General features: G+C 37.1%; 1 protein-coding gene across 1 annotated transcript in view; it reads left to right on the top strand.

Annotated features, from left to right (window-relative positions):
• Positions 1 to 21797, top strand: part of LOC121317980 (ras-related protein Rap-1b-like) — a 36376-nt gene extending 14579 nt beyond the window's left edge. Inside the window, exons 2-8 of the mRNA XM_041254095.1 lie at positions 9689 to 9778; positions 13334 to 13402; positions 13869 to 13925; positions 15349 to 15489; positions 17590 to 17733; positions 20010 to 20125; positions 20867 to 21797. Of these exons, the coding sequence (XP_041110029.1) occupies positions 9719 to 9778; positions 13334 to 13402; positions 13869 to 13925; positions 15349 to 15489; positions 17590 to 17733; positions 20010 to 20096 (558 nt within the window). The 5' untranslated portion in view covers positions 9689 to 9718 and the 3' untranslated portion in view covers positions 20097 to 20125; positions 20867 to 21797. The remainder of the gene's footprint in view (positions 1 to 9688; positions 9779 to 13333; positions 13403 to 13868; positions 13926 to 15348; positions 15490 to 17589; positions 17734 to 20009; positions 20126 to 20866) is intronic.
• The last annotated feature ends 2858 nt before the right edge of the window (positions 21798 to 24655 follow it).

The following is a 24655-nucleotide window of genomic DNA, read 5'->3' as shown; positions in this document are numbered from 1 at the left end:
CGTCTGATGAACTCATGTAAAAAGCACCTTACTGCTTGAAAAAGTATAAATAATATATGTACAGAGGTGTGCAATTTAAAAAAAAATAAAAATAAAAACTGTCCAAGGGACAAAATTCTAGAACAATCTACTTGACCCCTCCCAGTTGCACAAAACACACACAGAAAGTAGAATATAACTTGTAGGATTTTGGTTTAATTCAACAGTGAACACAATCAATCAGTTAGTGATTAATAGGGGCGGGTCTAGCCTTGTAGCTTGACAGGTTCACTAAACTCTTCAAGATACACAAAAGGTTCTCTGTGACCTCGCCTCACCGCAACACATGTATAACATACTTTAAGGAAATGCTCCTATCAGTGTAGTTTGGAACACATTTGCCATTTAAATTTAAGTAACATGTTATGAGTACAACTATAAGCAGCAGTGCTTGGGAGTTATTCAAATATAAAATAAAAGCTTCTGCCTGGGTTTTTCTACTCTCTCTATAAGCTGAAACCAACTCTGATGTACAGGTGTTTGTTTGTTGCATCACAGATACGAAGTCATTGCCAACTATTACTGCTGCTTTGTGGAATTCTGATTTTTCTTGATGTTTCAGCTTTGTAACTTCTGAACCCCAGATTTTTAAAGGACTTGTGTATAACCTGTCAGGTTTCTCTGCATTTTGTATTCTACCAAAATCCATGCAATATTTACATTAGGCAAAATCTAATTCTGCAGACAGTATGTTTTTCTTTTTGTTTATTTCTATTCTATACAGTGCACAACATTTTACAGCTATATTTCCTCATCTAACATCCTGGCCAACGATGGATAACTAGAACACCGCTGCAGCAGGGTGATCCTGGTTTCATATCCTGATGGCTTTTTATTTATTTGTTCATTCATTTTTTATTTTTGGGAGGGCAACATTCTTTCTCTGCACTATTCTCACTGGTAAATGAATTTAATACATAAATGCATTGCCTTGATTTACAATCTGTTTTATTTTAAAATAAAATATTGTACAGAATCTTGTATATAAGAGTTTAATTTCTATCATCATAAACATATTCTGATTGGCTAGCTGTAGAAGAAGCAAATGTTTTAAAATGTTTGTGCTTTGGTGCTGGACTTCCACAATTCAGTTTTGAGAAACTGTTGTGGCTCTCTAGAAATATACCCAGAGTGTCTTTCTAGCAACAGGACAAATAAATAAATACATAAAAACTACTTCTCTGATTTAAAAAGGTAGAAAGAAATGAAGAAAAAATAATTTTAAACTTTAATTGTAGGTCCCAAAATATTCCAGAATTATTTCTTGTGGTTTGAGGGTTTACAGTAGAGCCTGTCCTTAACACGGGGATTCAAAACGTTATGCGCAAGCAGTGCAGAGAAGAACATTTCTGCACGTGGCCTTCCGCTCTAGAGCTGTGCAGTAAAGCAGAGAGGATTAGCTAATTAGATGGACGACGCAAGTGCAAATACACCTGTGGGGAGTGGTGCATTAGAACCCAGCTCTTGAAGTTTGCCACGGTGATGGACATCAACCACTGGCAAACTGTGCCAGATCTGCTTCGAACCGTGCCTTAGGGCAGGAGGGCATCATAGAGAGCCAGCCTGGCTGCGCTTTGATCAGTGCTGTGTGTGATCTGTGCTGAAAAGGTTTTTTTTTGTTTTTGTTTTCTTGTAGCAAGTCATACCTCGATTTTAACTACAGTACATCTAGGCTATCCATGAAGGAGGATATATCATTGGAATAAACCAAATTGTTTCTGGGACAGTGTGGGTGTACAGTGTTACAGGATTTCACTGTGTAGGTTTAGTGCTGCCTGCAGTGTTTGATTCCTACACTATTGGTAGGAGTTTTTACTGGAACCAAATTTGTGTTTTTTTGTGGAAATTGGTATCATCTGGTATAATGTCTTCCCTCAGACATAATCCGTGTGTGTTTTCACGTCCGCCTATCGTCTCATCGGATAGCTGTTGGCAGTTGTTGAAGGTCAGTAGAATACATGGTTTGTATTTTTTTTTTTATTTGTTTTTTGTATGGTCAAAGAGAACATTGAATCGTTCAGATTTCTGTTCAGTGGGGCATTATCTATACTACTATAGTATTCTTTATTTTATTATTGGACAGAAATGATTGATATAACCCAAGGCAGCACAGTGCAATATGATTTGCTAGAGAATGTTTTAGCGTTCCGTGTGTGTTTGCCTGTGTGTGTGTGTGTTCGGCTTGATCGGTTTTGTAATGTATTGACTCTTCTGAATGCCATAACAAATGACAAGCAGTGGCATGTAGTATTGTATTACTCTTCAGTCACAAGGCCTGTGAAATATTTCTGTTTTGTTGGACAGTATTTTTTACCAGTCCATGAACCCCAGAAGTCCCCCGTCGTTCAGTTTTTGTTTGTGAGCTGTTTTGATTTATACCATACCTCATGATGGTGCCCGATGTGTCAGGTTACTGTTCTGTCCTAAATGTAATTTACATTGCAGCTTCTTATTCAGTGGAGATCTGCTGTGGTACTGATTTCAAGTGGCTGTGCTGTGAGGTTCTGATTTAAAAAAAGGAATACATTGATTTCTGCATACTATAGGTATGTAATGGCTTTTGTAAAACAAAAGGTATTGCACACAAAAAAAGTTTAAAAAAACAAACAAAAACAGCACATTGAAATGTTATACTCTTGCTTGACTCGCTGTTAAAATGATGTACCAGTTAACAGATTTTGTATTATTCAATTAAATATTTTCTTTATCGATTTAATCCGAAACCCCTTCCCCATATTGTAGACAATATGTCTGGTTATGTTACTGTAGTTAAACTTGTGCTTAGTTCATTTAATTTCTTTCAAAGAGTAACGCCTACATTTCCACCTGAAGGAGGAATTTTCCGCCTACTGTAGAACAGTAAGAAATGTCTTTGTGCTGTTACTTGCTGAAGCTGTTCTACTGTACAGTACTGAATGTATTACTTGTGCAAACCAATGATTTTGAGGTTAAACATTTAAAAAATGGTCAAGGAGTTACAAATCGTGTTCATTTGTTCATGCAGGACCTGCTAGGAACTGTTATGGCTAGAGACCCGTGTTCAGTGTCATAATTAGGCTATGCAGGGGTTTTTCAATGTAATGTTCTTCAGTGGCACCCCAGTGCAGCAGTACTTGATTATTTGCTATGGTAGTTGGAGTGCTGGGGCTTTCTGTTCTTTTAATGTTGATGTGAAATCCCCCTGCTAAAAGCCTGCTATGCAGTAAACCTGAAGCCCTGCTGTCTTGATCATTCCGTGGGTTTTTCTTAACCCTCAATGTGCATTGCAGAAACACACCACATGGATGAGTTTTCCTCTTTCAAGGTTATGTTTTGGGGTTTCTGTCAGCCAGTGTCAAGCACTGATATTGTTTGACTCACAAAGAACACAAATCCGTGTCACGTCCACGCGTTGAGCTCTGACGAGATAATCCCTGCACAAAGGGTTAGTAACTGGGCCTGCTTCGTTCCCTTCGATAACGTGCAGCGGTACAGGAGCACGTTTTAAAGAACATTCATATTGTACATTATTTTGAATGCCTGCATTTAAACATGAAATACAAAGTTGTTAGGGCTCTTCACTAGTTCGCTGTTAATGCAGTTCAGTGTCATGTTTTTATGTGCAAGTCAGATAGAGGGAGAGGGCAGGGTATTGCTGGTCCTCTCTATTGCAGAAGAACCTGTTTACTACCAGTCAGTGTATTGATCCTAGGGACGCTGCACTGTACTTCTGGGTCTTGCTTCTCCTAATCTTTTTGCAGAGGTTAGTTTGTGAACAAATACATTAACTTAGAAAATAAAAAACAGAACACGCATCTGTTTAGTGAAGTTCAACACCCTGTTAGTCTTGCACACCCAGGAGCAGCGTGTTTTGGCACATTGCAATGTTGTAATAATCAGCGAGTACAGTGCGTGCAGTAACTGCCCTGCAGTACAAGTATGGTGAGCCTGCAGTTAATTTGCATTTTTTTTTTTTTTTTACCCCTAATTCACGTTGAATAATCAGGCACTTATGTCCAGTCCTTTTTTTACAGATTTTAGTTTCACTGTAGTGTACTCGTTTTGAACACTTGGTGTAGCCATAGACTGTACAAGTTGGCAAAAAAAAAAAAAAATAGTTAGTGCTACAGTTCATTTCAGATTTTATTTTTTTCTATTGATCTTAACAGCTTTCCAGTCACCAGCTTCAGTAGCATACATTATGAGGATTTCTTTGTTTACTTTTTTTAAAATGTATTTTTGATAGTTTTTTGTTTGTTTTTTTTCAAGCGATACACAAGAATGATTTATGAAAACATCACTAGTTTCTTTGATACTTTTAATCAAGAACAGTATTCAGCAGTTCCGCAAACAAACATTGAATTATCTTTTTGTTATGAAATGTGTGCTTGTTGTTTTTTCTTCTCAAAAGGCAACAATGATTTACGGCCAGAGCTTTGCCAATAACAATAAGCAAGCGCTTTGCATGTTTGTGTTCATGTAATGAACGGAAAACAAAGGGGGAATTCAAAAAGGAGAGCTGGCTCGGCAGACGAGTCTGTAAAGCAAGTGCAGAGAAGCACAGCCGGGTGGGTGACAGTAAAAAGGGTGGCATTCTCTGAATCGGACCTCTGTGTTCGAAAGCTGGCAATGCCAGGTGTTTGTCGATCATTCAGGGGGACACATACCCGAAAACAATTTGTACTGCAGTAGTATTTTTTGTTTATGACAAAAGGAGTGCGTTATTTTCAGAAGTAAATGAACTCACTAATCCAGACCTTTAGATCGGAATAGACCTGTAACCTGAACCATGCTGTCATGATGATGAAATACAAAGAAAGCCAACTTCACTTTCATAATTCTATAGAAGTTTCATCAAACATTTACTAGTATATCTTGGTAGAAGTTTTATAAATAGTCGATATATAAAGTATATATATATATATATATATATATATATATATATATATATATATATATATATATATATATATATATATATATATATATATATATATCACACACACACACACACACACACAAGTATGGACAATGTAGACCACATGTTTTAGTGTGGTGCAAATTACAATTCTCACAGAACAATCACCACACCGCTTCCCTGCAAGATAACTGCAGCACCCTGAGTGATGGAGCTAATGTACTGTGTGCAAGCTCCTGAAGGGCTACAGCTCCTTGTTGATGACCCAGCTGCAGAGGACTCTGAGAATCTGTCAAGGGTTTAGTTTAACAAGAATGCAAACAATTGGCAATGATTTCATACCATCTTTGTTCTAATGAATAGCATAGCTCAGTAAAAGTGGTGTATGTTTCTGTATGTTTAGAACTTGTCAGTTCTAGCAGTATAATGCCAGCAGTGGGCTGCAAGAACACTTTGTGTGTTTTTGTAATCCTGCATGTGGTTGAAATTGTAAAACCCAATAGTAATCGGAAGTAGTGGGTTTAAAGCTGCTGTCTCTTGTTAATTTGCATGTACCCACATGTACTTCTGTGTTGTCTCTTTTTTGGGTATACACGGTTTCCTCTGAATATTCTTAACCAAATGCACTTTGGTTTCTTATATAAGCTTATGTTCCTGACCCAGAATGCCCCCATAGGGGGCTGAGATGTTTAAAAAAAAAAAAAAAAATAATAATAAAGAAAAAATGTATCACTGTACACTAGCCTGATATTGTACAATACTGTATCACTGTGCACTAGCCTGATATTGTACAATACTGTATCACTGTGCACTAGCCTGATATTGTACAATACTGTATCACTGTGCACTAGCCTGATATTGTACAATACTGTATCACTGTGCACTAGCCTGATATTGTACAATACTGTATCACTGTGCACTAGCCTGATATTGTACAATACTGTATCACTGTGCACTAGCCTGATATTGTACAATACTGTATCACTGTGCACTAGCCTGATATTGTACAATACTGTATCACTGTGCACTAGCCTGATATTGTACAATACTGTATCAATGTATCACTGTACACTAGCCTTGTAATTGGTTTGTAATACACTTATCAATCCTTTTCTAAAATAGTCCTGCATACAAACTCAAATGCCTATTTGAGCAGTTGTATGGTTAGCCCATGTTGAATATACAGTGTAGTCTTTTGTAGATATATCAATTTAAAATGTTGTCAAAACAGAAGGCAGAAAGCCAAACCATGCGGTTTAGGAGACACATTTTTCCCTATATGGAATGTTCAGAAGTTCGGTTTCCAGGTTACAGACTCCCTTTTAAACAATATAATCATTCTGAATATTGAATTCTCGGATCACAAAATTGGGAAAGGGTTAACAGTAGCAAATGGAACTTTATACTTGACTGCATAAAAAAGGTACAGGTACAGGCTGAGCCCGTTCAGTCATCTTGTATTGTAGCCAGTATGTTGACATGGACCACGGCAGTAAAAGTACAGACATGCCAAGAGCAGAATCGCAGCTTTTGTTCTTTTTTTCTTTTTTTTTTTCCCTCGGGCTGTAAAATGTTGCTGCAGATTTGCATTCATTTTTTTTTTTTTTTTCCAGTGCCTGACACACATTTAGTGTGACAATGAAGGCAGGGTTTTCATTTCCTTCCTGCTTGAGATTAATAAATGTATATCTATACTGTAAGAATCCGGGTCTCTGTAACACATTTAGATTTTTTACATTTCATTGTTACAGCAGCATTTGTTTTTCTTGTTGGCAAATAAGAATAAAATACTCAATGCAATTAAGTGTTTTAGAAATAAATATTTGAATAGACTAATGGGCGTTGACCTGCAGTATTATCATCAGAACCTCTCTTGGGTTTAAAATTCACGACTGTCACCCCTGCCCCCTGCAGTGCTGCGTAGGAAATATCCCAGCGAGTTTGTGTGTGTGTGTGTCTGTGTCTGTCTATATATATATATATATATATATATATATATATATATATATATATATATATATATATATATATATATAAATAAAATAAATAAAATCTCCAGTAATTGGTGTGTGCTGGTGAATTTGAAGATAGTGAATGCACTGGAGGCCGTCCTGTTTCTTTAGCCCAGATAGTGCAGTGTAGCGTGGGTGCAGAGTGAGCATTACACACTCCCTCATATCTGCAAAGAGCCCTCTCCAGCCTCCAGAGGCTAACCTGAAGGAGGAATTAAATGAATGTGACTGTGTGTGCAGGCTCAGAAGGGATCATTTTAAAACCTTTAGTCTGCCATGGAGTTCATACTGCATTTCGTTAGCCATGTTTATTAGTCAAGCCAGTGTTATACACTGCTGTTGGCTCTGCGAGACCTGTGCCAAAAAGAGAGTAGGTTAGAGAAACAGTAACTGCTGCTTGAAAAACAAAAATCACAATCAGGTGTGTTAAATGATGCTTAAATGCAGTTCTCGCTTATTGTGGTTTTCTGTTTATAAATGTATGATAGTGGAATTTTTTTTAATACAGTAAATGTACAAGGATTGAAGTTTTGTTATAAAGGGGAAGTCCGATAGGAGAAAAATGGTACATTACATTTTATTATTTCATTTAAAAACTTAAAAGTACAGCTGGTTCTGTTTTTCATGTTTCACTATCAGACTAAAACATGAAATTGAGGAAGGTGAATCGGTATAGAGTGTTTATACAACCGAAATGTGTGCAGTAACAAGGAGTAATCACCAGTATGGTTATCAACCATGCCCTGAGCTTTCGAAAGATATGACCTGCAGATAATAATTATACGTAGTTCTATCTCAGTTTAGCCAGCACAGCAACTTTAAAAGGAGAAAACCCCTTGAGCTTCATCTCCAGCTCTCACAATCTGGGCCAGGAAAGGGTTAACTGGCATATGATAGAAAAATGAAACCACCAGAACCATTTCCATGTTAAAATAGTGGTCGAACATTTAGCGATGTTTGATGGACCAGGCCAAAAATGGAAACCCTGTCTGTCAGCCTGGATTGAAATACAGATAGTTATAGGCTACAGCACAGTCTCTCCCTCCTCCCAGCACACACACACACACATTCTACAAGCCTCTACTTTTCATTTCAGGAGGGAACTGAAACATCTGCAGTAGTGCAATACAATATTTTTTTTTTTTTGAGACATGACAAGTGCTGCTTACTGGACATGAAGCAGACTGCATTGTTTGGTCTGAGTCTTAGTTTCTTATGCGCTACGCGACTTCAAAACCAGCTGATGATCCTGAGATTCATTTGTTTATGAAACAACTTAAGTTTACTCACTGTAGTTTTTACTTGTGTACTTTATCGCATCCAGTTTTGAGAAGTGTTTTCTCTTATTAAAGGTGGAATGTTAGTTCAGTCCTTTGTTACGGAAACTATAATAAGATCCAAAATGGAAAATTACCTATATGGTAACAGGGTCCTGGGAGACAGTCAACATGATTTTAGGAAAGGGAGATCGTGTCTAACTAACTTGCTTGATTTTTTTGAGGATGCAACATCGATAATGGATAATTACAAAGCATATGACATGGTTTATTTAGATTTCCAGAAAGCTTTTGACAAAGTCCCGCACAAAAGATTAATTCTCAAACTGAACGCAGTTGGGATTCAAGGAAACGCATGTACATGGATTAGGGAGTGGTTAACATGTAGAAAACAGAAAGTACTGATTAGAGGAAAAACCTCAGAATGGAGTGTGGTAACCAGCGGTGTACCACAGGGATCAGTATTAGGTCCTCTGCTATTCCTAATCTACATTAATGATTTAGATTCTGGTATAGTAAGCAAACTTGTTAAATTTGCAGACGACACAAAAGTAGGAGTGGCGGCAAACACTGTTGTAGCAGCAAAGGTCATTCAAAATGATCTAGACAAGATTCAGAACTGGGCAGACACATAAGAGAGAAAAGTGTAAGGTACTGCATGCAGGAAATAAAAATGTACATTATAAATATCATATGGGAGATACTGAAATTGGAGAAGGAATCTATGAAAAAGACCTAGGAGTTTTTGTTGACTCAGAAATGTCTTCATCTAGACAATGTGGGGAAGCTATAAAAAAGGCCAACAAGATGCTCGGATACGTTGTGAATAGTGTTGAATTTAAATCAAGGGAAGTAATGTTAAAACTGTACAATGCACTAGTAAGACCTCATCTTGAATACTGTGTTCAGTTCTGGTCACCTCGCTATAAAAAAGCTATTGCTGCTCTAGAAAGAGTGCAAAGAAGAGCGACCAGAATTATTCCGGGCTTAAAAGGCATGTCATATGCAGACGTTGACCTAATTTCAAGCATTCAAAATTCTGAAAGGTATTGACAATGTCGACCCATGGGACTTTTTCGACTCAAAAAAAGAAACAAGGACCAGGGGTCACAAATGGAGATTAGACAAAGGGGCATTCAGAACAGAAAATAGGAGGCAGTTTTTTACACAGAGAATTGTGAGGGTCTGGAATCAACTCTGCAGTAATGTTGTTGAAGCTGACATCCTGGGATCCTTCAAGAAGCTGCTTGATGAGATTCTGGGATCAATAAGCTACTAACAACCAAACGAGCAAGATGTGCCGAATGGCCTTCTCTCGTTTGTAAACTTTATGTTCTTTGTAACTATCTTGTTTGGTAGATGGGTTATTAGGTTTTTATATAGTACTACACACATTGAAATTGTGTTGTCATTCAGTTACTGGCAGTCTTTGCTGATGTGTTTTTTTTGTTGTCTTTTTGTAGGTCTGTTGACACGGATTACTGAAACCCTGCATGATGCGTGAATACAAGTTGGTAGTTCTTGGCTCAGGTGGTGTTGGAAAGTCTGCTCTGGTAAGTCCTTTGCATGTTTTACTTGAAATGCATGCTGTGGTCCTGTCCTTCACTGTATGATATACTTCATTCTAGTGCTAGTTTATCACACTTACAGCAATAAAAAAAACCCTGCTTAAAATATTTGCTTTCTTTCGGTGCATTCAGTATAGTTCACTTTTAGAATTGGGAGAATGTGTTCTAATGCAATGCATACTACAAAATACTAAGTTGTGAATTTTAGGTATGTTTAGTCAAGATACTGCAGTTTAGCTGTATTAAATAAATAGTGAAGTTGAGCATTCCAAATGTTTTAATTGTAGATGCTGTAACTCGCTAGTGCTGCAGCCCTGTGTGCTGGTCTGTAAATCTGTTCCTGTGGCAGCTATCAAGACGGTATAATTGATTTACAGAACAGTTTGTTTTCTAGGCAGTGCCTTGACTTGCGTGCGGCACGACAAATACATAGATAGATAGATGGATGTTCAAAATAATATTTGCAATACCAATAGTAGTACTGCATAATCCAATATTGCTCAACAAGCAAATTATCATTTTTGGAGTAAAAATTAAATGGCATCCATTAATGACTATCACTGTTAGTTTTCCCAAAGAGAAATGCTTATGGTATTAACAATAGTGAGATATATATATATTTTTTTTTTTTTTTTTTTTTTTTTTTTTACGAATACCAATTAGCTATCTAAATGTGTGTGGAGGAGTTTGTGTTAAGTAATACAGCTTGCCAAAAAAGTAACAGGTCAATTATAATTGGCTGGACTCTTTCTGATTGGAAAAGGGAGAAAGTACAACTGGCCCTTCGCTTCTGTTGTTAAATTGCCGTGTCTTTTTAAATGTAGTTTAGCAGTTCACTGTATAATCTTAATGTGGTCAGCATTTGGTATAGCCAGTAAATACACAAATGTTAAGTAGGCCATAGCTTTAGCTTTTTGTTTAGGTCATCCGTATGTTGGAACTGTAAAGGCTTCCAACATTCACATTAGCCAAATAATTCATTTAGATGTTTATTTAAGGTTAAATGCTGTAGTTCTGAGGAGTGTATTTTTTGCATTCTGAAAAGACCACAGAGGGATTTATGTGAGCACCCCTCCTGATCTGTGTCTTTGAGTCAGGGTGAGTCCATACCAGTACAATGTTTTTTTGTTGCGTTTACTTTGGAATCCACCCTCCAATCTCTCTGTAGCATCATGAGACAAAGAAACAACCATACTGTGACCTTTATAGATGTAAACAAACAAGTACTGTATTTCCTCTTTTCCTAAACTGGTTTACAGTAACGAAATGTTTTTTATGAAGTACTAGTGAACTTACTGTCATTACAGGACTTAAGTTATATTTATGTAAATGGTAATCATGCATTGATAAATTTAAAGATGGGCTGTGGATACAAAATGTAAATTCTTTTACACAATGTAAATAAAACAGTTTGCATTGAAGCTGCACTTGTCATGGGGATATTTAGCATAACATCAATGAAATGTTGGAGTTCTTTAGCTAGCAGAGTCTATGTTTGATCAGAAGCTGAGTACTTGCGCAGGTGGCAGTGGTGCTGTTTGTTCCAAAACGCTCTGTACAGCTGACAGCAGCAGGCATGCTGGAGTGAATCCACAAGTTTAATATTCATGCACTTCATTTTGTAGCAAGTTAAACGAACGCGCTCTTGGCAGGAAACAGAAGCCCTTGAATCTTATTTCAGGCCGGTATAGTTATACAGAGACAGAATTAAGGCTATATGTTAGTGTTATGTGTTTGGGGAGGTCTGTGTCACCATTTAAACTATGCCAGCATTACAACACAATGCAGAGTAAATCCTGGAGCCAGGATTCTTGGACAATCGACATGCTAATGTCCACCTAAAAAAGACTGGTGACCCTATTAGCCTTTTACTCCATTAGCGGGAGATCACTTAAGGCTTCCATGTCATAGCAGTTTGTTATTAAACTGTTATTAAACCTTATTTTACTAGGTAAGCACATTGAGATTAAAATCTCTTTAAAAGTGCGACCTAGCCAAGAAAGGCAGCAGCAACACAATAAAACATGGTACAAAAACACAATACAAATCATAATAATACAATCAACAATCAAATAGTAACAAACAGTAACACGTCTACTCAGCTACTTAAAACAAGCACAACTCTCGTTTAGATAATCGTGCAGCTTACTCTTAAACTGTACTAAAGTTATTCAGGACTGCAATTTAAGTTTAGATTGTAATTCATTCCAAGACCAAGAAGCAAAACAGGCAAGTGATCTTTCAGCCTCTGTGCGCACTTCAGGAACCGTGAAATAAAAAAATGAGTGTGAACTAATACTGTACTTACTACAAGAGACTGTAAAGTATTCATTTATATATGGAGGTAATTTACAAAGAATAGCCTTATATAACAGAATATACCAGTCTTCAACCTTCGCAAAGCCAAGGAGGTCCTAACAAGATAACTATACAATGATGAGTACTGTAACTTGAATTCATAATATGGAGGTAATTGAATTCAAATCACAATATGCTGTTTGAATTCGTAACAGAATATGAGTACCAGTGCTTCAACATCTTGAGTACTGCAATTCGTAGCCAATGAGGTCCAGTAACTTGAATTCAGCCAAATGATATACTGTAACTTGACACAATGATGAGTACTGTAACTTGAATTCGTAATATATCACAATGATGAGTACTGTAACTTGAATTCGTAATATATCACAATGATGAGTACTGTAACTTGAATTCGTAATATCACAATGATGAGTACTGTAACTTGAATTCGATGAATGATGAGTACTGTAACTTGAATTCGTAATATATCACAATGATGAGTACTGTAACTTGAATTATCACAATATGAGTACTGTAATTCGTATCACAATGATGAGTACTGTAACTTGAATTCGATGAGTACTGTAACTTGAATTCGTAGTACATCACAATGATGAGTACTGTAACTTGAATTCGTAATATATCACAATGATGAGTACTGTAACTTGATCACAAATGATGAGTACTGTAACTTGAATTCGTGATGAGTACTGTAACTTGTTGAATTCGTAATATATCACAATGATGAGTACTGTAACTTGAATTCGTAATCTATCACAATGATGAGTACTGTAACTTGAATTCGTAATATATCACAATGATGAGTACTGTAACTTGATTTCGTAATATATCGCAATGATGCATGAGATATAGGATCCAGTTTGCTTAATGTACAAACAATTGGCAAGATCGGAGTTTGAGACATTCAGAATATAATGCAAGCTTGTAGAGGAAAATCTTTCGTTCTTTACTTTGATGTTGGTTTTGTTAATTTCTCACTATGAAATGCTGGTAACTGAGAGTCTGTCTTGTGGTTTGTCCAGACTGTTGGCTCTCCCAGTGGAGCACCTGCCTTACTGCTGCTCTGAATCCTTATGACCCCCCCCAAAGCCATCCCAATACACACCAACCACCAGCAGATTATTACTGTTGATTTTTATTTCTGTAGATTTATTTTTATTGTTTCTCAATCCAGTCAGCATTTGCATTACCATCCGCCCTGCTCTTTTCCTTTTCCAGACCGTACAGTTTGTTCAAGGAATATTTGTTGAAAAATATGACCCTACAATAGAGGACTCGTACAGGAAGGCAAGTACTTGTGTCGATTTTTTTAAAATAAATTACTTAATGGAATTGCAAATTGCTTTTATTATTATTTCTTTACATTTATTCCACTTGTAGTGCTGCCTCAGGGCAGCACGGTACATGTTTTACTTGCACAGTGGTAGATCTCAGTACTATATTTAGCTTGGTTTAGTTCATAACTTATTGTAGCTATGGTTACAGAGTTCCCAAGTCATTATGTTTTAATGTGTTTTTTATTCTGTACCGTTTTTATATTTTGTAATTCTCCCTTAAGACTTGCAGTAGTACTAAAAAAGAAACCTAGCAATAAAATAAGGCAAATGTTTCAACGAGAGGTCATTTTACATGCTCCTTGTCTAATTCTAATCTCATGTAACTGCGCAAGGACACCCTACATAGAAAGTGATTGGTTAAGATGTGTGAGATTTGGAATTGCCATTATAGAACACTGTATTTCTTCTCTTGGTAGCAAGTTGAAGTAGATGGACAGCAGTGTATGCTTGAAATCCTCGACACGGCTGGAACGGTGAGTGATAATAATAAAGGTTAAACTGTTATAAATATAGGCATGTCTGAATAAGGGGAGACAAGGAAACGGGCCACGAATACCAAGAGATTCAAAGGAAATTCTTCATTCTCATGCATCCTGTTACCAGTGGACACATTTCCTGATTGTGATGCATTGTCATGTTATATATAAGCCTTGAACTGCAGGGCTGGAAATAGGATTGAACCATTGTAGATTTCACTGTGAGCATAAAGATTGTGTAAAACCATCAAAAATAAAGTGCTTGGTGGGCATCTAGATTCAACCCTGTCGGGGTCCATTACAAATCCGCTGTGTGTTGAGGGCTGTGATATAGCGAGAGACCCAGAGAAAAACAAACAGGCTAATACCAAATACTGTACAACCACTCCTTTGTTTTATCAGGGGCATCAGGGTCCAATATTAATTCTACACAACCTGCTTTTTCTCATTTTTCATATAAAAAGCAGCACACAGTTTTAATTCATACTGCAGAGGGTAATTGCTTCTCATCAACTTAAGTCTCCAATTAATTACATGAATCTTCCCCTCCTTTCTCAAATGCCCAAACTGCTGCATTGAAAGAATCCATTCCCAACATAGGAGGCTTGTTGCTAGGGAGCTGACATCACTGCCCTATGACTTTTGCTAGTGCATTGCTTAAAAAAAAAACGCTTCAGCAAGTAGATATTTAATTTGCTTTGTGTTATTGAGCAATGCATGTGTATATGATAACAGTATGATATTAATGCTTTGTTTTTAATTGTTCTGTATATTTTAGGTTGTGATGTGCAGTATGAAATAAAACAAACAGTAATTCTAAGTGAAATTGTGCATGTATAGCGCACAATGTAAAAATGGGGAGCCAACTCCAGGACCACGATATATCCGAATCCGTGCATGCATGCATGCATACATACATACATAATCCAAATTGTTTGCATGCATGCAAACAAACAATTTTGATTATTTTGTGGAGGTCTTTATAAGTAATGGTAACAAGCAAGGCAAAGTAAAATCTGCAGTCGGTGGTAGATCCAGCTACCCCAGCGACTTCTCTTATAATATCTATTGGTTACTGTCTAATCAGGCAGTGGAGTGAAAATATAGAATGAAACTTCAAAAAGGATCAGATTCATTCAAATTCTAAACAGCTTTTTAAATTTGGAATGACTTCACCCCATATATGCACAATACTGTAGTTTGTTATTCAAAGAAAGTAATTTGACAAACGCTAAGGTGCACTGCTGCTCCCAATAAAGAGGGTCCTTAGAAGCATATTTAACTGAACTGCGACTGTGTACTGGGTGAGCATGGAGGTATGTGGGAGGACCCTGGGGAGCACAGACTCCAAGATTCAGCATGTTGTTATAATAAGTAACCTTGTACATTCTCTCTGCTTGTTTGCTTTCTCCTTCCACAGGAACAATTCACGGCAATGAGGGACCTATACATGAAAAACGGTCAGGGCTTTGCGCTAGTATATTCCATAACAGCGCAGTCCACGTTTAATGACCTACAGGATTTGAGAGAACAGATTCTTAGAGTAAAAGACACTGATGACGTGAGTATTACTGCCTGAAAATGCCAAATCCAAAAAAATGAATATGGTACGCAGCAGTAAAAAGGTAATTTTCGACCGCACGCTATTGAGTGATTTTGCTTTGATCTTCAGTATAAGAATTGAATTCATTCCAAGTTCCATTTAGAAACACAAATTTAATTTAATCTGCAGGCTCCTTTGAAAGCAAGTGCCGTGCTGATCAAAGAAAAAGCAGATACCTGATATATGTAAAGAAAAAAAGGTTTATTCTATAAAGTGACACAGCATTCAGGCTTTGGATGCATGGATATTTTATTCACAGCAAGCTTTCAAGCCTTGGTGTGGTGTGTGTCAGTCAATGCTGATAATATAATTGATGTAATATGGGCATTACAAACATCCTTGTCCAGTGAAGTACAGATGTGCAGTAATATTTCGTAACAGGAAGAGGGTGGAGTAGTTGTCTGTTCTCGTTTTATTTTTGTTTCTGGTATAGATGCAAAACACCTTTTTTGGCAAGTGTTTTCTTGAGACAAATTACAGCTTAATATTGCTGTTGGGAAACCATCCACCTTCGTTCTGCTGTCCAGTATTGAGGCAAGAGAACAGTGTATTCTTTAGAGAGATGGGCTAGAAAGTATTCTGCATGACATCGCCCTCTTCCTTTGTTTGGGGGGGGGGGGGGGGGGGCATTTCCTTTTCCGTATCAGCTGTAAAATGACATGTTTTTTGAACATGGGCACTTCGTGGCCTGGGTAGGATATTCGTTATTAAGTAAATAATTTTTTTAAAAATTGGCTCAGTGTACAAAGCAGAAAAGGAGGATACTGTATTTATTAGAATATCGTAAGATATCAGTTTAGGTCTAAACAGAGCTGCCTTACTATAAATACATATGGCAAATCAGTTTATTTTTGCAGCCACTAAGTCACCTGTTAGAAGAAAGGTTAAATAAATTCTTCATATATTAGATGGCAACATAGCTATACGTTAGTTCGGTCATATACTAAATGTAAGCATCCTTAATTGGCAAAACGAACGCTGTCATTACCAGATGACAAAAATTCTGAGATGAAATTGTTTTTATTTTGTTGGTTTAGATTTATAATTGTTTTTAATGTTATGTTCACTAGCATTACTGATAATCAAAGGGTTAACACAAAATGCAGGGTTGAATTTCAATTCTGATGCAACCTGTAAACAGGGTGTCCTGTAGGTCAGGCATCCAAGGCAATATCGTATTTTATGCTGATTTTTAGGATGTTCTGCTTAGTCGGGCTCTTCATTGACCATGTGCACCAGATAGCAACATGATCTGAATTCATTCCTCTTTTGCTTAAATACATTGTATAGCTAAAAGAGACACAACCAGTATTAACAATGATGTCCATGATGCCTTAATTATGGGGTTCCCTGTATGAGACCTGCATCTTGTACATGGTTGTATACTAGAACTACTCTCCAAGGCTTTAACACCGACAGACAAGGGATCAATATGCAGTGTACTTCCACCAAACATGTTGCTTTTATTAGTTATTCGCCCCCCTGAGATCAGAGACCTCACAGAGCGCTTCTGAAATCTACATGGTGCTCTCTTTGCACATGTGCCTCAAGCTTTGACGCTTTCAGAAGAGCGGTTTCAGCTTGATCTGAACACACAGTTGATGCTTGATCAACATAAACACTCTTTTTTTTAGATGCAGCAAGAACATTATATTTACAGGTGGATCCTGGGACACTGGCAAGGCTGCAGTAATCACACAATTTGTCAATTTTTAATATTTTTTTTATAAAAATTCAGGAAGTTTTTTATATTGCTATGAAGGCTGAAGTCAAGGTAGTGTCATAAATTCCAACATCACTTAAAAGATCACTTTACTTCAAATACCCCCTGACCTAATCAAATACATTAAATAAAGGTGCTGCACAGTAGACGAGTTGATTGATGGTATTTAAATTAGACACCGTTTAGCTCATTTAAAATAGAATCCAGGGTTTTGAGCCTACTTCAGAAGGGTACAAGCCTGACTTTGGTGAGTTCTGCATTCTGTTTAGCTGAGGAATTTAGTGTCTAACAGGCTTGTTGCTCAATTTTTTTCTCTTCTTCCTCTTAATTTTCAGGTGCCAATGATCTTGGTTGGCAACAAGTGTGATCTGGAAGACGAGCGGGTGGTAGGGAAGGAGCAGGGCCAGAACCTGGCAAGACAGTGGAACAGCTGTGCCTTCCTAGAGTCCTCAGCAAAGTCAAAGATTAATGTGAATGAGGTAAGAAGGTACCCAACCCATCCTGAAGCACTGTGTCTCAGAACAGTGTCACACCCTATTAAGTGGACAGTGCCTCTCATAGTTTAAGTACACCGCTCGGATACATGAACCAGTGTTGAGAATATTAGCTAAAGGTCTTAAAGGAGAAAGCTTATATTCTGAAAAGCCTGCAATGTCTTGTGCTGAACAGCAGTAAGGCGCACATAAGGGTAGGTAAATTGTGGAAGAAGTTCATCACACAATTTTACTATAAAATTTAACTGCAGCTTTAAAAAGTGCAATTGTGGTAAAGTTGACACTATAAAGGATGTGGGGGCCCCACGCTAACCCATATTTTGGGGGCAGATGAATATTATGGCGAATGCTGTTATTGGCATATTGGTTAATCCAGCACTGTGCTGACGACAGTGTGAGCGGAGCGGAGCGAGCCAGTTGTATATGGAGCGGGGCGGGGGGCGGAGCGAGCCAGTTGTGTATGGTATACGGGGCGGGGGGCGGAGCGAGCCAGTTGTGTATGGTATACGGGGCGGGGGGCGGAGCGAGATAGTTAGCAAGTGCAGAATATAACATCCACTGGGGTTTTGCTAGTTTACCGGAAAGTCCAGCAGCTAATATATAAAGTAGCAGCAGAATTGTTTCTATATAGATTTTATACATTTATTTTTTAAGTAGTAGTAGCATTACAAGGACAAAACAATGTAGTTTAACAAAAAGAGGGAATGACTTTTGTCCTTTTACTACTTTTTCAGTTTTGTTTTATAGCGAGAGAAACAAACACTATGGACTTAAACCGTTCTTGCCGGCTGCAGACATCCACATTTGAATTTCCTAAAGCCTCCTGCATTGTACACGTTTACCTTTACCAGGCTTCCAAAATTCCAACCCCCAGATAAAAAAGAAATAAAATAATATTGGCTGTTCTGAGACTCTAGTGATGTTACTGTTTTGGGTTTTTTTTTTAAACAGAGGATTGCTTCCATTTTACGTGTTTTTTTGTTTTTGTTTTACTGCTGTCAGCTAGATAAGTACAGACTATTACTACTAGTAAATTATTATTTTAAACAGAATATTAATTCTTTGAATTGATACTGTACTTGGATTAAAGTCAGTTTGGTGTGAACCTGACTAGTTCTTGTTTCGCGTATACAGTAAGTAGGATGAATTTGTGATTTTGGATTCTAGCACTGTTTGAATAATTGGACTGCATCACATTTCTGTAATGATGCAATTAATGCTTGCCCGCTAATCAAAACAGACCATTGGCATACCCCGGTGCTATTATTATTTCATATTGCTTCACTGTTTTCAAACATTTATTTATACATAGGGCTTAATTTAGTAATTTCTTTGATTTATTGAGTTATTTTTTTCTGTCAAACTGTGCTTTTAAATTGGCCAAGGCTTTATTTTTCGTCACAAGCAGAACGTACAAGTGAGATTGCCACATGCTAAGAAGTGACTAATCTTTATTGAAGCTATAATGAAAATAAAGCGTTCTGCTCAACACATTATTACAATCGTTATGACGAGTAACTGCATTTAAATTAATAAAGATGAGTCGCTTTGGCATTTAAATTAAAAAGTAAGACTTACGATTTGAAAGCCCATTTAGTGGTTTCACAGAAAGAAAGAAAAAAGTAAATTAAACCAATTTTACTATAAACGTGTTTCTCAGTTGTGATTGAGATACATGAATGGATTAACCGGTATTAATTGCGTTTAACCTGATGTAAGACCTGTTTATAAACATATATGCGGCAAATTATAGAAAGTTACTTATTTTAAAATGCTCCGAGCCCTTGCAGTAAACGCACTTCCCCCAAGATGGCCGACTTCCCGTTTCCTCCTGCTGCCGAGACTACACATCGAGGGGGACGCATACTTACACAGCGTCTTTATAAAATGCTTTTATTTTAACGTTTATACTATTTATTTAAGTTAAATGAAACCCCCAATTCAGAATTATATGCATAATTAAGTGTTTTAAGCTCGGGTGTTTAGCTTGCTGCTCTGATTCCTGGTTGCCTGGAGTCGATGCAAATTTGCATTGCTTGTGTTCAGCATCTAAAATATTTATAGCAGAAATATAACCGTTGTCGTGATTACCTTGGGAATGAAAGATCGAGGGTTACCACATGTGGGTGAATGGATGCTTGCTAATGCATCGCGTAACACTAGCCTGGAAGACTGGAAATCTGTACTTTCTTTGCCAAAAATAATAAATCCACACGGTACCTCCTACATGTTATTTCATTTCCATTTGTCTTTGTTCGCAGATCTTCTATGACCTGGTTCGGCAGATCAACAGGAAAACCCCAGTACTGGGGAAAGCACGCAAAAAGTCAACATGTCAGTTGCTTTAATATAGAGATGTGCTGTAGCTGTGAGCCAGGTGGGTGAAGAATGATCCTTTACTGTTGGAGTGTCAGTGTTAATAAAGCATATCCCTCAGTGACTGGAGTATAGTGGAGTCACCTGCACATGCGTGCTTGTGTACTTATGTCAAGTTAGAGTTTTGCGCAAGCGCATCGGTATCTGGGGAAATGAAGCCAGTCTCAGTACGGCACTGGTTTAAGCGTTTCCCAGAAGTATTGGCACTTTTTTTTTTAAACTACAATAACAACAGTATATTCATACAGCCAAATGATTATTTAAAACTACAAGTTGACAATACTTCCACTGTAGAAAATGAACCACCTATCCAATTTAGAGTAAGCTTGGATGCAACACTCTGAGTATTGGTATCGGGGTATATATGGGGAGAAAGGTCAGTCTGCATGCCACAGTTTACATTTTGTGGATATGTATGTATATAGACTCTGGAGTTGAACTTTCACAGCACACTGACGTCTCTTATTCTGTACTTGCAACTGTGTTAGGGGATTTATATTACTAACCACCTACTTTTACAATTTACAAGCGGGGATGTGGTATGTAAAAATGTCTTTCATTGGGCCAATAGAATTTAGTTTGTCTTTTTATTAGAGTGTGCCTTTTGGTGTTTGTTAGAATAATCCTGTGCTGTGTTACTGGACTAAAACATACAAGGGAAATGAATCAGCAGAGGTTTGTTTGTGATTTTGATTCCACAGCAGAGCAGGCAACTCATTCTTTTTTTTTATTTCAATTCCAGGTCTGATAAACTGTTGTCTGTTCAACAGTGCCAGCATTCCAACCTTACTAAACCCAACATCAAACGGACTTTCCTGTGGTGATGCCCTTTAACAAATGGATAAAAGCTACTACGTCAGTTTTTGCACATAGATAACTGTAATCACTCTCCAGTATCGCAAGAAAGAGATTTTTACTTGTATATAAATATATTCTAACTGTATGCAACTGAAAAAAGATAGAGCTTACACCCAGTGTTATTGCAGATGGAGACACTCCTTTTACCAATGTTGTAAATGTAAGAAACTGTAAAATAACATGCTGAACACTGTGCCCAGTTTTCTGCCAGAGGTATTGTGATGTAATATTGAGAAGCACCACTATTTTAGCAAAATAAAAGTGAAAGTCCAAAGAGCTCCTATTTAGACAATTTCATACAGCTAACTTTCCTCCTTTGGTATTTGCAGCTTATATATATATAAAATGAGATACTAGATTATTCCTGTTTTGTTGTACCAAGATGCTTTCTTTCAACTGCTATTAATATGATTTTATCTTTGGGTGGGGTGGGGGTGGGGGGGCCTGTGGAAACCGTGATTTTCTGTGTATGGATAAAATAATGGTTTTCTGTCACTTATATTGTCTTTAGCCTAAGATGTTGCCTTCAAATATTTGTTAGTTTTCAGGAGAAACAAAGTAATGTCAACCTTTTGTCATTTTTATTTTTATTGTTAATTGTCAATAATAATTGATGTTTACATAGGGAACCATGTTTATAGATGTCTGTACAGTGGGGATCTACAACAGGAAGTATATTTTAAAATGAGGGTTTTTTTTTTTTTTAAAGAATGATTTAAACCATTTAGTTTGTAAAACTAATCTTCAGGATTCTTTCTGCAGCTGTAGATTCTCACTGTAAATCCCCTGCTTGCTCATGCATCTGTTGTAATTGAGAAAAAAAACCAAATATACCAACCAGTTAGTAAAATTGCCTGTTAGTGAATTCTGTTTCAACTGTGTAATATTTGGGTTGAAATGTTTCTTGGTGAACGAGTACTGTGGATGTCAGTGGTGAATGCTGGAACTAAAATTTGAACTGCGTGTAATTTGGTTACAGGGCGCAAGTTGCAGTATGTGTAACAGTCTTGCGGATGTATTTAAGAATGCCTTGTTGCTTTGTATGCAGTAACTCCTGGATGTAAAGATCATGTGTATATCCAGTCCAGAGCCACACTATTTGTAATGCAACATGTGCTTTGAGGTGGCCAAATGTAAACTACAAAGCCTTAATTAAAAGTGGTGCAATTTTGTATAACCTAGCATCCGTAGTTCAATAGGTGTGGATTGCCATGCAAGGGCTTGCAGTAAAGATGATCTGCCACTTGAATGTTTTGTGTATTGTTTTAACAGTGCTAGGAAATAAATATTGGTTTAACTTTTTTTAATCTAATACTTGTGTGCATTCTACAGTGGGTGGCAGGTACGGTATGGTAAAACAAATGTATGTTCATTTTAGAGTACTATTAAATGCATTACATGTCCTATGTGATGCACAAAGACTACAGTGTTCTCCCATGGCTTTAAAATAGGATAATTCACTAATTTGGTTAATTGACAGTGTTTGCTAATTAATACCCTTGATAGAGATAGATATCTTTTATATATATATATATTTTTAAAAAGATTGTTTTATAATCATGTTCCATCATTTTACCTAATTTATCAATTAAATTCACTAAAGATTTTTGCAAACCTGCGAATCGTCGGATGACTTTCTCAGCTGCTTCTCAAGTTGATTCCTCTTTGATTGCTGCAGCCTCCTGTGGCAGTATAGACTGTATCCTATGCTTATGGGGGTACAGTAATGTTATTAGTAATGGAGTTTATTTGGAGAGTTTCCATTGCATAGCACTTGCTTATGTGCAAAAACTGAACATAACTTGCTTTCAGTTGGAGTAACTAAATTTGAGTATTGTATGGGCGGGAGGGACTCATCCAAGAATTTTAGAGAAATGACCTGACAGTCACGCCTCCTTCAGCACTGAGAACTCAGACCTGGTACATACAGTGGTCTCCCGGACATTGTGATTGAACGGGACCGGTCGTTTCTCTGGAATAATTACCATTTGCTTTCTTAAGCAAATAGATACCCACGGTATGCTTGTTTGGTTTTTTTGTCTAGATTTTTAAGCAAATCTTTATATTTACTGGGGTAGGTTGCCAAAAAACACTGGCGCTAATCCACATTACTTTTTAATTAATCCCAAACTCATAGCTGTGTTAGAATGACTTGAACATGAGATGTTTCAATCTGAGCGCACTGTATACTATGTGTAAATATTTTAAATAAAAACAAATCATTTGATTGAAATAGGTAATTTTACATTTAGTGGTAATTTGTGAATAGGATGTCTGACATTTACAATGTGTTAGCATTGATTCACTGACCTCTGATTTAGCACCAATCTTGTACAACCTAATGCTACATTAAGTAAAATAATCCAAGATAAGTGCTAATCAGGGTCTGTGAAACTAGCTGTTAACAGTAAATCAAATATCTGAAGATTTGAGTACTCGTGTGATTACATTCAGAAACAGCCAGGACAGCAAAAAAGTAGCTACTTGATCTTTAAATATGTACAAACTATTGAAAACTGTATGGGGCACTGCACATTTTCATATTTCGTAGTTACAGAGGATGCAGAGCTTCATGTATACACCAAAATCCTGAAACGTCAGCTGGCACAATTGTATGGCAGATGTTCAGAGAAGAGAGACATGGAAACTGGTACAAAATAAAAACAGCAAAACCAAATCAGTTGGGTGAGCAAATCATCCCTCATTCATTTATATCAAGTTTGTGAAAGGGATGTTTGTATTGTAGGCAACATGGAGTAACCTATAGTCATTAACTACACTCACTGTTACAATTCATCTTCATTTCACATTCCACAGAGCCTGCTGACTAAGAATGGAATAGATCAGCACACTTACGAGGCTGATGCTTCTTATTAGAAGTGGCTTGTATTTTTTTTCCTGTTTCTTTTTAGAAATTCACAAGAAGTGAAATTCCTAGGTTAGTGTCACCACATCCACATGATTTGAGAGTTGGTTTCTAGTGTCAACAAGCCCTAGCTCGTATGATACTAACTGGGGATCCTTTCCAGTTAATCCCAACACCTAAACCCACAGTGTCAGCTGATCCATCTGCAGCTGTAAAAAGTAATGAAGCTTTGCACCTACTTTGACATACTTATTTCAGTGTTGAAATCTAATTAGTTAGCTAATAAAGGATATATCTAGGGATTCTGATAAACACTCATGGGGTCAGTAAAATTATAACTAGTTGCTACTGGTGGATTCTATTCAGGAGCTCTTGATTTTTATTTTTAAATTTAAACAACTAAAAAGACGAGTGCTTCAAATAGGAGACCTTCTACAGTATTATTGTACAATACTGTAATATGATGTAACACCGTTCTATTCAATTATGGATTATTTATTATACTTTATTTTTGTACTTGACCATGAGTCTGCTAGTGTTAAGACCAAACTAAATAAGATTGATTAAATAATGTCTTGCCTGAATCTTCTTAAGTACAAGCTGACAAATTAAATCATTAAAAGGTGTGACTCACTGTGGGAAGATAACATATGTTTCCTCTTCGATCAGCTAAAGCCTGCTGCTGAGCCTGCCTGACTATTTGGGTGCGTGTGAAACCAAACACAAATACATCAGGGCGTGCCTTCCTCACTCCTCGCAGTCAGCAGCCGAATTAGCAGATCTGTGTTGCATGACATTTAGCGACTT

Source organism: Polyodon spathula, chromosome 7 (assembly GCF_017654505.1).
Source record: "Polyodon spathula isolate WHYD16114869_AA chromosome 7, ASM1765450v1, whole genome shotgun sequence".
Taxonomy (NCBI): Eukaryota; Metazoa; Chordata; class Actinopteri; order Acipenseriformes; family Polyodontidae; genus Polyodon; species Polyodon spathula.
This window is presented reverse-complemented; position numbering and strand designations above follow the sequence as displayed.